Source organism: Brachypodium distachyon, chromosome 4 (genome assembly GCF_000005505.3).
Source record: "Brachypodium distachyon strain Bd21 chromosome 4, Brachypodium_distachyon_v3.0, whole genome shotgun sequence".
Lineage (NCBI taxonomy): Eukaryota > Viridiplantae > Streptophyta > Magnoliopsida > Poales > Poaceae > Brachypodium > Brachypodium distachyon.
In genome coordinates, this window is record NC_016134.3 from 42,436,435 (window position 1) to 42,450,482 (window position 14,048).

The following is a 14,048-nucleotide window of genomic DNA, read 5'->3' on the forward strand; positions in this document are numbered from 1 at the left end:
AGAGGGACGGGTCGAGGCGGCGGCAGGGCCACTGGCCGGTGGTGTTCAATGCAGGGATAGGTGGAGGCAGGCGGAGCAGAAGGTGGAGGGGTGGTAGACAAGGGACCACGGGGAGAAAGAAGAGAGGAGGGAAGGTTTTTTTTTCAAATTTCAAATTTAAGATGGTACGTGTCATGTGGGTCCAGGCCACGTCGCAAAGGTCAAACCATCACATAGACCGGTCAGAAGGACCCGTATACAAATAGGACCTTCGATGAACCACTAATCAAAGATATAGGACCTAGACATGCATTTTCAAACATCTAAGACTAACTTGGCACATTTGCGAAACTATTAGAACCGCAGGTGCATTTTACTCTTTAGTAAACAAGTGAGTATAATTTGATAACCAAGAGATATTAACATAGTAACCACGTAATAATAATCTACTACGGAGTAGTAAACAGGTGTTCATAACAGGTAACTTGTAACGGATTTTTTTTTGTCAAAACATATTAACATGGGATCTAATTTTGTAGTCTTGACAATATTTGATCGGTTGCTCGGTTTAGAAGATAAAACATTGGACGCACATTGTGGACAAATACTGAAAAGATAACACGCTCGAAGATAACACATCAAATAGAAAGAATCTAGTGGGTTTTGCCTACATACTGGACGCACGCAGCGCGCTAAGTGTGGGCACCTACACCTCATAGGTCAGTCTAGCATTGAAACACACACAAATTGGTCGGGATAACACACACAACTAACACACAGAGGCTTTTGACACCGTTGTACCTGATTTCTTGTCCACTTAACCAAAAAAAAAATGAATTAGAGGATACGACTAACACACCACACGCCATTGAACCACTTCACGCACAACACTGCATGCGCGCGTAGGCTTCATCTCCACACCATGTGCTCGCGTAAATGGTCCACGACCATGCGACTAACCTTCTGACTTGCGGGTCAGCTCATAACCAGCTTCACTCTAACTATGCGCTTTGCCTTGTTGTGGAACTAACTAGAGCCATCCTGACTATACCTGGGCATGGGTGGCCCGGCCCGAAGCCCGACGTCCCGGGTCGGGTTCGGCCCTCACTTTTCAGTCCCAAGCCCAACCCGAAAACCCGAAAAAATCCGAAATGACTAAAAACGGGTATTTTTTAAGAAAAAATAGGTATAAAAAATCATTTATTTATTTCAAAAATAATTATTTTAATGCTTAAATGACTTATTTTCGGGGTTTCAGGCCGGGCTGGGCTTCAGGTTTGACCGTCGGTTTTTATGAAGCCTAGCCCAGGGTTTGTCTAGGTATAATCCTGATAGTCGATAACTACTCTAACAATGCCATGTGGAATAAAAATGATGCATATCTAAAAGAACAGGATTAACTTCAACAAATTACAGCTTCTAGAATTTCTATAAAGGTTAATTCTTTTTATCAAAAAGTCCCCATGGACCGGCAGACACGCAACACCCAGATCTACTAACCGTATGAGAAGCATCAAGCACCTTATGCATTGTTTTTTCAATATACCATGGAAATCTACCTATCAGACACTTTATCAATTGTTTTCCCAATAAATATACTATGGGAAATATTGAATAAACCTAAAGTATAGATGATTGGATGCCTATTAAGCTACTCAGTATTACCCTACTCTACACCACTTGTTGATCACAAGGCAGGCGTCCAACTATCACGACTTTCCTTTGCGGATTAGTTCCTTCCGCTTCTGAATTGAGATAGCAACTTGCGTTCGGCTGTATTGCTACATCAACAAACTGATTACCATATGCTTTGTGCATGGCAACGTCATTCAAGTTGTGGTTGCTTCTCAACATTGAGACATACTCACTCCGTTTTTTAATATTTTTTAATATAAGGCGTATAAATTTTTCACTTGTTTTCCGAATTATAAGACGCGCATGGTTTTCCCTAAGTTAGAGCAAACATGTCCACATAACATACACATTTGAGTGACACCCGTTGTTTGAGGCTAAAAACCTCGCATCATTTATTTGTTGAAATCTCATCACCAAACTAAACTCAAATAAAATAGCTGAAGATGCCTTTTCTTGCAAGCTAGCATCTTTGCCGTCTCATTTCACCCGTCGAAAAGCGATAGAAATGTCACGACTAACCGCCAAAATTGAGCGGTGACCCACATAGAGCGCTCATCTCAATGCCACGTTGTTGGAAGTTGATCTCCAACCTCGTGAAAGCTGGAAAATTCACATACTCCCTTCGTCCAACAAAAAATGTCTCAACTTTAACCAAATTTGAATGCATCTATGCACTAAGTAATGTCTAAATACATTCAAATTTTAACAAACTTAAGACATTTTTTATTGAACAGAGGAAATATATGAATTTTGGGTGGGTAAATTCAACATCTTTATGAGCACATTTCACCAGCCGTGCTCCCTTGGAAAGGCCAGCCTATTATCACGATCAGCCACCGAAAGTGAGTAATGGGCACATATATCCCAATGCCACGCCGTCCTTTATCTAACAACCTGATGTCGTACCGTACCTTTTTTGAAAGCTCATCACCAAATTCATTAAAGCTTTATATCTAAACCAGCTGAGAAATCGCTTTTTATAGTAAGTTGGCATCACTGCCAAACATGCACATTTCACCAGCCGTGCATGCTTCCTTCAAAAAACGAGCCTAATGTCACGATTAGCCACCGACAGCGAGTACAAATAACAAAAATCGCCGACGCGGCTACACCGGAGCACGCATCCGAATGCCACGCTGTTTGTGTCGTGCGTAACAACCTCGCGGCGTCGCTTTCCCGTTCTCGTCGGCGTACGGTTCGCGTCCGCCCGCCGCCGAATTAACCAGCCGGACTCACGGCCTGCTCGGCTGCCCCTTGCCACGAGTCCGACGCCGTCACCCACTAGAGGTACATTCCGTCGCGCCGGGACGGTGATTCCTTCCCACGCGGCGCCCTATAAGACGGAGAGAACTAAAACACACACACCACACCACCACCTCGCCAGCACTCCTCCAGTCATCTGAAATCTGTTCCCGTCCTCTCGAAGCATCCTACTCCTCCTCCTCTCGGCCCGCTCGGATCGCGATGGCCGCCACCGCCGTTGCTGCCGCCGCCGACACGAAGATCGAGAAGCTTCGCGAGGCCGTCGCCAAGCTCGACGAAATTAGGTGACCGACCGATCTCCATCTCTCTCTCTCTCTGCTGCCTCCTCCGGATCTCGGTGGGTGTTCGTTGCCGCTCAACTTTTTTTTTTTAATTTTGCTGAAATTTGTCGAGTGCAGCGAAAACGAGAAGGCCGGGTTCATCAGCCTCGTGTCGCGCTACCTCAGGTAAATCCCCCTCTCAGGCTCCGCCGTGTATGTACGCTTGTTTGGTTCCAACGATTTGTCACTTGCTCTGCGCTGGGGTTTTCTGATGGCTGTGGCGGGTGTCGACAGTGGCGATGCGGATCAGATCGAGTGGAGCAAGATCCAGACCCCGACCGATGAGGTGGTGGTGCCGTACGACACCCTAGCTCCGGCTCCCGAAGGTGCGATGCCTCGTTCCAATTTTGCTGATCTGAGATGCGTGTTTGCCTCGTTTCGATTCGAATGTTCAGTGAGCGTGTGTAAATGCTGGATCGTGTGGCTGTGATGCAGATCTCGACGCTACGAAGGCTCTGCTCGACAAGCTCGTGGTGCTCAAGCTCAACGGTGGGCTCGGGACGACCATGGGCTGCACTGGTCCCAAGTGAGCACAGCACCCTGATCAGTTAGATTAGCTTGCATATGTCTGGATGATCCCCGTTTTAGTTTGATTCGTCCGTAAAGTGTAGAACACTGTAGGCTCACACCAAATTACATGTCATGTTGTTTTATCGCAGGATCCTGCTTATGGTGGTTATGTGTTGCTTTTGTTTGTTAGTTTCCCGGTTCTGCCGTTGTTTTAGTAAACCTTTTTGCCAGCTGTGATAGCCCTTACCGTTGGTTGTAGGCTGAGTTACCCATATTTCTGTTAATTTTATTTCCACTTGTCATTTTTTAGATCAACATGCTATTATAACGATGCCTGTTGTATTGGTGTTCTCCAAGTTCATGATCTCAAAAGGGACCAAAAAAATCATCCTGTCACTTTCATGGCTCCTTACTTTTCTGTTCCTTAACTTGATGCATTGTGGCTCCAGTACGTATAGATCAACTCCTCTGCTTTCAAGTCCAGTGATGAACTATTCATAAAATTGACTATGCATGCTTATTCTTGTTGTGATATCCTTACCAATTAAATCTGTTCTCTGATCAATAATAACAAGTACGGAATATTAAGGTATCAATGCTCTGCCTTTGTTTTTTTTTCTGGGCATCCACCAGGAGCTCTGGCTATTCATTAAGCAGAAAAAGAGTCGGTCCAGTTTTTAAGGAAAAACTGGATTGAAAACCTCACATGCCCTGCCTTTATTTTTCATTTATATTTTGGTGCACCATTTGCAATTAGTGAACAGCTGCGAGCTTGCAGTGTTGAAGATGACCTTATATTTATTTTTCGGACTCTGTTCTAACGGGGACGACGGGATATTGATCTTTTGAAAATGGTGTTGTGGTTGAGTATGCACAAAACATGATTTACTCCAGTACCTGTTTGACATGTTAATACAGGGCAGGTTTTGAACCTTACAGTTTGTGCTCCAATTTTTAGATGTACCACATGAAACAAGTAAGCTTACCGTCTCCTGCAGGTCTGTCATTGAAGTTCGCAACGGGTTTACATTTCTTGACCTTATTGTGATTCAAATTGAGGTACTCTTAGTTTCTACTGACACTTGTTCTGCAATGACCGGATGGATATATGTAATGGTTTGTGCCTAAAAAGTTTTGCCTTCCTGCAGTCCCTGAACAAGAAGTATGGATGCAATGTCCCTTTGCTTCTGATGAACTCTTTCAACACTCATGATGATACACAAAAGGTTGATACCACCCATTTATTTATTCTTATTTAGATTTTTTAATATATATTTGGACTGACATACTTGCACAATGACCTCTCCTTTTGAAGATTGTTGAGAAGTACTCCAACTCCAACATTGACATTCACATTTTTAATCAGGTATAAAGATGGTCCTTCATTTGTTTCTTGAATTATTTCACATTTTACACCACTACTTGTGGTGTCAATTAATAGAAACATGTTCTCTCAGAGCCAATATCCCCGCATTGTTACTGAAGACTTCTTGCCACTTCCAAGCAAAGGGCAGACAGGGAAGGATGGCTGGTTAGTAGTCTCTAGCCATTTTAAAATTGTCATATCCTTGTAATACCATTGAATGGTCATTTTTCTTTATGAATGCATTTCAAATACTGGTTTTGCCTTACGTATGACATTTGAACTAATTATGGTTAATACGTTCAACTTCCTCAGACTTGACCGTTCGAGTATTCTGTTTCTAACTATTGTCAATTTTTAATGTGAAGGTATCCCCCAGGCCATGGTGATGTGTTCCCTGCTTTGAACAATAGTGGAAAACTTGATACCTTATTGGCACAGGTGAGCACAAGTGCCTTAACTTTCTACGTGTGGGCAGAAGGATGACTATTATTAGTTGATTGGTTGTATACAGTCTACAGTTTCCAGATCTATTTTTATCATAGGGGTTAGATCTCACTAAGTTTACTGTTTGCCAATTGTCTCTCAGGGAAAGGAGTATGTCTTCGTCGCGAACGCAGATAACTTGGGTGCAGTAGTTGACATCAGTATCCAAATACAAAGATCAGATTTGTTCATTTTCATTCTGGTTCTATTTAGTGTTGCATACCTTGTGTCGTAAATGGAATCTTTAACCATCACAGAGATACTAAACCACCTGATCCATAACCAGAACGAGTACTGCATGGAGGTATGCAACAACACCTACTTTTATTATTTAATGCGGTTAATACAAAACTCAACTTCTGTATCTATGCTAGGTTACCCCAAAAACATTGGCTGATGTTAAAGGTGGTACCCTCATATCATATGAAGGAAGGGTCCAGGTACACTACTTGTTTGTTTCCAACTTGGCTGTCAGTAAATTACCTTTTGCCGCCCGCAGCATAGAAGTTAATGACTATGGTGTAATTTGCAAGTTGCGAATTTGAATTTGTACCTGTCATACATGACATGAAGCCTTAAATATGTTTCTCTGTTTTTGCTTGCAGCTCTTGGAGATTGCCCAAGTCCCTGATGAGCATGTAAGCAACCTCTGTTGATTTGTGCTGTTCTAAGCCATGACAGTTGTAACAGGCTAAGGGTTGATGAATACTTTTCTTTTGTGTATTTGGCCAGGTGAATGAATTCAAGTCAATCGAGAAGTTCAAGATATTCAATACCAACAACTTGTAAGAAAACAAACCAGTGTTGTCCTTCGATCAACAATTATGTTCCTTGCTAACAGCTTCTGGCATCAGGTGGGTGAACTTGAAGGCAGTCAAGAGGCTTGTAGAAGCTGACAAACTCAAGATGGAAATCATTCCCAACCCTAAGGTACTGCATCTGTGGTACTCAAGATGGATATCATTACTTGGCGTGAATTTCAGTTCGTTTTTTTTTCATTTGCATTTATCTAAGCAGTTGGTTGGTTACAGGAAGTTGATGGTGTGAAAGTCCTACAACTCGAAACTGCAGCTGGGGCCGCGATACGGGTATGAAAAACATGTCTCAAAATGATGTTTTGCTGCTCCATCTTATGTTTGTTTGTTTACTGCTGTGCTCTAATTCTTTTCTTTCCTTTTTCTAGTTCTTCGAGAAAGCAATCGGTGCTAACGTTCCCCGCTCAAGGTTTCTGCCTGTGAAGGCTACATCTGATTTGTTGCTTGTGCAGGTATATCTGAATTCATCTTCGTGTTTTGTGGTTTGGTATCATGATAAACTGCTGCTGACCTCATCTTTCTGTCCCGCAGTCTGATCTTTATACCTTGGTTGATGGCTACGTCATCCGCAACCCTGCTAGAGTCAAGCCATCAAACCCTTCAATTGAGCTTGGTCCTGAGTTCAAAAAGGTGAAGCGGTTTTTATTCGAAATGTTTTTGCCTTGTTAATCATCAGAATTTCGTCAATTAGTGGATAAAGGATGCATATTGAAGAAAAAAGTGAATGCGAAACTGGAATCTGGTCGTGACTGGCTTTCCTCGATGACTGTAGGTTGCTAACTTCCTTGCCCGATTCAAATCGATCCCAAGCATTGTTGAGCTTGACAGCTTGAAGGTCTCTGGTGATGTCTTGTTTGGCTCTGGCGTAATCCTCAAGGTAAAGCTGCAGCTACAGTTCTCATTTTGCTGCTCTTTGGTTACTTCGTCGCCATCGTGTGATGGAATGCTGAACTGCCAGTTATTTTTGTCCACTTCATCTCCATGTGCACACACCCTGTAGTTAAATCCCCGCGGTGATAGGTAGAAACTACTGCTGTTGACAAGTGCCCCCTGACCCATTGCTGGTGCTATATGCAGGGCAAGGTGACCATCACTGCGAAGCCTGGAGTCAAGCTGGAGATTCCAGACGGAGCTGTGCTTGAGAACAAGGTAAAGCACTTTATCTGAGCACATCTCACTTGTCAATCTGGAACAGCCACTGTTCTGCTGCAATATACCGTGGAGATGCATGTCTAACACATGGCATTCTCATATCTCCAGGACATCAACGGCCCAGAGGATCTTTGAGCAATGCTCACCACCACCAAGACCATCATCGCACAAACCTTATGGACGTCCATCGCCGAGTTAAATGTGTTGTAATTTTCGTGTGCATTCCGCGGTGGGGTGGTCCTTTGAGAGCCCCGTTACAGAATAATTGTTAACCTGTTGGTGACCTGTGTTCTTCCCTTGGTGTGCAAGGGACGTAAACATTTTTCGATTAAGTGGTGCCATAGTTTTCCATGCCATGCCCCTATAATTGTTGCTTCTTTCTCTACTGAGCTGTAGATGTTCCTTCTTTTTTTTAAATCTTGCCGGGGGAGTATTTGGTGTCCGTCCCGTTGCCAGCTGTGCCATGCACCTTATTCCACACTTAGGGCGTGTTTGGACGGGCTGACGGCCGCAGCCTGCAGCGCTGCAGCAGCTGGGATGCATACCCAAGGTGCAGTCCGCTGTTTGGTATTGCTGCATGGTAAAGCTGCAGCTGAGACATTAGGGACGGCGGCAGGAGGTGGAAGAAGATGAGGAACGACGGAGGAGGAAGCCAAATTCTCGACACTATTCCCCTTCTAGGGCCTCGGCAACGGAGGTGGCCACCCACGGATCCGGTGGCGCTCAGCGTGCCGGACCTCATCCGTGTGTCCGCTTCGGCTGGAGCGGCGGCCATGGAGCAAGGGCCGGCGGCCTGAGGGGCGGAGCGGCAGCCGTGGGGCAGCGGGGCAATGGCCTGCGGCCGGTGGAGGGGCGGAACAGTGGCCTGCGGCCGGCGGAATGACAGCGCTTGAGAGATGAGAGCGAGAGACGAAGAAGAATTGATGGGAGAGAGGATGAGAAAGAGAGAGCGACGAGGCTGTAGCCAAAAAACGGATGTTTCGGCCGTAGCCCGCATGCAGCCAATTCGGCCCAATTTTACGGATGCGACCCAAGGAACCAAACGACCCAACGTCTGCAGTTCGGGTGCGAGCCTACTGCAGCCTAGGGAACCAAACACTCCCTTAGATGTGGCTATGTCGGTTCGCGAGGCTCCTGATATTGACAGTCTGGCTCGCTGAACCTGAAATGTTTGCTCATGTTGTCATAAGGTGCAAAATGTAAGGTTGCTAAGGTTGACAAATACTCACTCCATTTCATAAAAGTTGGCATATTTTGTTTCGTAAAAACAAGGTTTTGACCAAGAATTACACTATTAATATGTAAGATATATGATACAAAATCATGATTATTAAAAGAACTTTTAAAGACGAATTTATGGATATAAATTTCATGTATATGAAAACATATATTAAGAGAGTTATCATTGGTCAAAGCCTTGTCTTAACGAAACAAAATACGTTAACCTTTGTGAAATGTAGGGAGTATTTCATTTTGGATGGAACACATGTATGTTCACTATTTGCGCAGTCAAATGACATGTTGGTAACTTGGTAGCTAACTAGTAGCTCCTTCGTTCCATAACTCTTGTTGAAATATTACATGTATCTGACGCATTTTAGCAATAGATACATTTATTTTTAGGCAAATTTGATTATGCAAGGAGGGAGTACCAGTGATCATGCCACACGCTCCCCGACGGCCCTACCTCAGCCAGTCAACCGCAGCTAGAGCGTGGTTGCTACTACCTCCGTTCCATGATTTTTGTCTCAAATTTGTCCAAAAATGAATGTATCTATTCCTAAAAAGTATCTAGATACATGTAATATTTCGAAAATTTGTTAAAAAATGAATGTATCTATTCCTAAAAAGTATCAGATACATGTAATATTTCGACAAGAATTATGGAACGGAGAGAGTGCTTCTTTTTAAAAGAAAAAGGTAATTTGCAGAGGCATAGAGCGTACGGTAGCAAACCCATTTTTTCACCATTGCAGTCATTGCTCTTAAAAGACACAAATTGTTGAGGCGAATAACTTTGAGCGGGCATCAGACTGCAGTGCAATGCGACACTCAGCTTTGTAATTGAATAATTGTAACAACAGTTGTAGAAAACAATTACGAGAAAATTCAGTTTCAAACTGTCGTTGGCATCACATCAAGGCCACACTTGCCCTGGATTGAAGTTCGCGAAGCCATGTCACAAATCCTTTTTGGTACGCTAATAAAATCAAAATGCACCATCTACTAACATTGCTCAGGGCATTCTTGGAAAAGAAAAGAAAAAAGGGGTGAATGGGGGACTTCAAGAAACAGAAGCATTTACAATTCCAGCAGCAGCTTAACAGTCTACCTCAATCTGGCCAGATGCCATGCAAGCGTTCACTCATGACCGGTTGAATACAGGTCTAATGCGACTGTGGTGTCAGATGTCTTGTGACGGAAGTAACCGCATCATCCATGGCTTACAGGTCTCGAATCTTCCCAAGTTCACACAGCTAAATGGTTGTCGATATCGAAACTCCGAAGGTCTGAAGGGCCAGCTCCGAGCCTACAAAATGGAAGTGCAACAGTAACTATAAGACTGACAACTGTTGATAACATGAGTACACGGCAGCTACAAGCCTACAACTTTGTACAGCAAATAGGAAATTAGCCATGAGAAGACCAGTCTTAAGTGAGAGTGAGCTGTACCGCTTGTTTATAGTGCAATAATGGAATTTGATGTTTCCGGATCTCACATCTTCAATATACTGCAACAACAGTTTGTATACATGTAAGAAGCTTATTATATCAAAAGAGTCCAAACAAGAAATTGCTTGAGGATATGATGATTGAACAGGGAGGGAGGGGGGGGGGGGGGGTACCATCCTCAAGGTGACGATGATTGAAGAAAACGCTAAAGAATCAAATGGTATATCATCCAGAGCAAAAAGCGCACATTCAAGCGACTCGGATCCAGGTGAGAAATTGGGGGTCTTCATTCTTGCTCGGAAAATAATGTAGCTCTACTGCATGCCATCACAATACAACTTAGCCGTGTATGAAGTTAAGCATGAACTCTCTGACAAGGCTACTTTTCACTCACTTGGCCAATCAACGGAATATCCAACTGAGCATAGGGTGCAAGTATCTCTACATCTGCACAAGCTTCTTCCAATGTTTCCCTGGAGGCTCCTTCTGCTGCGGACTCTCCGACCTCTAAATAACCAGCAGGAAGAGTCCTGTTGATATAACCTTGATTAGAATGATTGGCCAGCACCGTTATTTTACTACGTTCTTAAATAATCAGGAAAACAGTTTGCAAATGACTAGCAAAGAATGTGTGGTAGAAAGCAATTGGAAACATGTCACTGATGAGGACTGCATCAGAAGAAAAAGGAGCATTCTTGAACTGAAGAACAAAGTAATAGCAACAGAACGAACACAAACACCATAATAAACAAGGAATTTTACTGTTTTACACTATTAATAGTATAAGCAAACAGTCCTGTGCGTATTTCGCTATGGATGTAAAAATGGTTTTAAGAATTGATGCTCTACATATGTGGACAGGAAAATATTTTGTAATAATAACAGTAAAACACTATACAACCATGCAGATCGAGCGGTATGGTAGAAACAACACGAGCAACCCTGATTACAGAAATAAATGGACTAGACAAAAGCAGCTTACCAAAGGCCATAAGCTGGTTCAATCTTTCTTCTGCATAGGAGGACCTTGTTATCATGCTCCACAAGACAACCGACAACCTAGAAAGATGATATATATTAATCATTAATGACAAAACGAATGTGCCATATGAACTTTTGTAGTTGAACAATGACATAACAGATAAATGGATAATATCCAGTCAGTACAAGTACAACCGAACCCAGAAGCAGTTGACCTTTTGAATCAAACAGATTACAGTAAGGCAGTTCTAATCTAAAACACATATGCACATTATAACTGAATTTTGAAGATGGCAGTTATTCGTATTATGATCTTCAATCCATACCATTTTGGGGTTTTCATAGTGAATTCTTCCACAAGAAGAACACACAGCCCTCATCTTCTCATCCCCATCTGGTACAGCCAATTTCGTCGGACTTCCACAAGCTGGGCAGAAGGGGATCCTTGACTTGGGCACCTGCAGAAGGGGTGCGGTGGTCAGGCATGACTGCTAGAGCAAATAGCAATGAGTATGATCTGATGGAACCAGAGCTATCAGCCTAACATCTAGACATCCACTATTGCATTGGAATCAACAGCTACTGGCTGATTTCTAAATCAAAACCAGGCTGATCACGCGAGGCCACGTCACAAACACATGGTACATAATCGTACTGGTACTAGACAACACCGCAGTTCAGTTCACCAAGCAGAGGGTGCTGTGCCCAGATCACAGCTTAGAGTGGAATCGAGTCAAACGCCCTAAGTGGCTCCATCCACAGCAGCAATACTACGGCGCGTGCGATGGCGATATCAGTAGCCGCCTAATCGCAGCAGAGGGAGATACGGACAGACAGCCAGACAGGTGAGGAGGAAGACGCAGGCTCACCAAGGGGGCCGGCGGCGGCGACGGGGCCGCAGGGGAGCTGGCGCTGGAATTGGAGGCCGACATGCGGAGGGAGCGGAGCCGGGCGGAAGCGGCGCGGGGGACGGGAGCGGCGCGGCGGACGAGGAGGCGGGCGGCGTGGTGGAAGAGGAGGTGGTGGTGGTGGGATCTGAGGAGGAGCATGGCTGGTGCGTTTAGTAGGGAGGAGGAGGGTTGGTGGCGGATGGGAGAGGGAGGAGGAAGACGGCGACTCGGGAGTCGCGGGAGGGTGCGGGGTGAGGTCGGCCGCGGGACACGTCGGCTTGGCCGGCGCCGCCGATTTGGCTTGGCCGGTGCCAGGTTACCCTCGTGGTTCGGTTTGAAACAGCATGGTTTCTCTTTCTCATCGATTTTTGGTATCCAGTTCAAATTTATTTAAACATGAGAACTTTATCCAGAAAATGCCAATCTTTACAAAGCTATCGGCCACGGAACGGCGTAAGCTCAGCTGTCACACCTTTTGGCCAGGACGTCTACACCAAAATGTATGACCTTAAACTTGCACAATTTAACGTGAGACATTTTGTAATTGAACCTCGGCGTCATGAGGTTTGCCATGGAACGCTCACATAGCTCGGCGCCTTTTGCTGAACCTTGGTCCCTATTTTTTTTGGGGTTTTTTCGTGAAAACGCTAAATCTTTTTAACGCCGGACTTTGAATAGGATGATTAGTTGCAGTTAAGCTATTAAATGGGGTTATTTTTGTCGAACTTTGAATTGAGAGTTAGCTTTATCGCTTTTCCATAGGCTATAACACTTTTTGACTTTTGATCGGATGGATATCAATTCGTAGTTGTATTCTTTTTAGTTCCGTTGGATGGCCAATTTTGTACTAGAACAACGATAGAAATTTAGAAACAAAGGAACTATAATACAAGTCGATAACACCAAATGTCTATAAAACCGAGTAACATCAACTAGAAATACTTCCGTATAACGTGAACTCAAGACGTTTGAAGAGCGTGACAGACGGCGTGCTGCCGTGCTGGTGTGGCTTGTAATCGTGAAAGCAAAGCGACATATTCTGATCTGCTACGCCATCCGGATGCAAAACGGATGGGAGCCACGCACGCCAGTCAACTGCTTTTGTAGCGGAATAGAATCCAAAATTTCGACAAAATTGACCCAAAACACAAAGAAATTTGAAATATGGACTCCTGGCGAAACTATTTCACAAACCTGACCCTTCCATGTAGCGCCCGCATACTGGACGTTAGCCCTACGCTATAACGTGTTGTGTCCGGGCGTTAAACCGGTGCCAGCGTGGCAATGCCGGGGACCCACGGCAAGCCACTATAGCGCCTCGTCCACGGGCGCTATATGAGTAGTTTAGCGCCTCCTCACCCGGCGCTATACCCCCGTACCCTAAAGCGGCCGAACCGCTCGGGCCAGAGGCTCACGCACACAAGGGTTCGGCCCTTTTCCTCTCCCGTTAGAACGCAGCGGCGGCGGCGGTTCCTCCACTCCAAATCTCTCCCCGATTCGTCGATTTCTCCGTGGATTCCGGTCGCATTTGCTCCCCCCAGGTATTCTCCTCCGATCCCCTCAGTTTGGTCCGCATTTTGCCCGAGAAATTTCTGTACAGTTAGGGTTCGAGGGTTAGGATCCGGCTAGAATGACAATCTTCAACAAAATGACATGTTAGGATCCGGCTAGAAGGTCATCATGAACAAACACTTCTATTTGGTGTTGGTAAGGAGAAAGTCAGTGCCTTGTACTTGTCAGTGTTCTTCAAGTAGATAGTCAGTGCACCATGCCCTCCCATTGAATGTCCGAAAATTGATGCCCTGGAAGTGTTAAGCTGTTCAAAGTTATCACTTAAATATAGTCATACATGCGCCACTTGTTCCACTTCTCATTTGTGGCATTCAAATAAAATCCAGCACCTACTCATGAACAGTCAAGATAAGAGAATTGTAGTTTTGTGGACTGTGTCCGGCTAAGAACAAAGCTAGGTTTTTTGGAA

The 14,048-nt window shown here is 44.5% G+C and overlaps 2 protein-coding genes across 2 annotated transcripts; one reads left to right on the forward strand and one right to left on the reverse strand.

The window, feature by feature from the left end:
* The first annotated feature begins 2,732 nt into the window (after positions 1 to 2,732).
* On the forward strand, positions 2,733 to 7,887 carry LOC100830469 (UTP--glucose-1-phosphate uridylyltransferase). The gene is made up of 21 exons (XM_003578553.4): positions 2,733 to 3,161; positions 3,276 to 3,323; positions 3,432 to 3,523; positions 3,633 to 3,723; positions 4,706 to 4,766; positions 4,856 to 4,933; positions 5,023 to 5,073; positions 5,165 to 5,238; positions 5,439 to 5,511; positions 5,660 to 5,717; positions 5,814 to 5,860; positions 5,931 to 5,996; positions 6,162 to 6,194; positions 6,289 to 6,341; positions 6,411 to 6,486; positions 6,588 to 6,644; positions 6,740 to 6,823; positions 6,903 to 7,001; positions 7,144 to 7,248; positions 7,449 to 7,520; positions 7,632 to 7,887. Exons 1-21 carry the CDS (start codon positions 3,079 to 3,081, stop codon positions 7,656 to 7,658), a joined length of 1,428 nt encoding a protein of 475 aa, XP_003578601.1. The 5' UTR covers positions 2,733 to 3,078; the 3' UTR covers positions 7,659 to 7,887.
* Positions 7,888 to 9,557: 1,670 nt separating this feature from the next.
* On the reverse strand, positions 9,558 to 12,407 carry LOC100829230 (nudix hydrolase 23, chloroplastic). Its single transcript, XM_003576763.3, has 7 exons — positions 12,047 to 12,407; positions 11,504 to 11,635; positions 11,179 to 11,255; positions 10,591 to 10,726; positions 10,370 to 10,510; positions 10,197 to 10,255; positions 9,558 to 10,053 (listed from the first exon to the last, which is right to left on the reverse strand). Exons 1-7 carry the CDS (start codon positions 12,224 to 12,226, stop codon positions 9,993 to 9,995), a joined length of 786 nt encoding a protein of 261 aa, XP_003576811.1. The 5' UTR covers positions 12,227 to 12,407; the 3' UTR covers positions 9,558 to 9,992.
* Between the last annotated feature and the right edge of the window lie 1,641 nt (positions 12,408 to 14,048).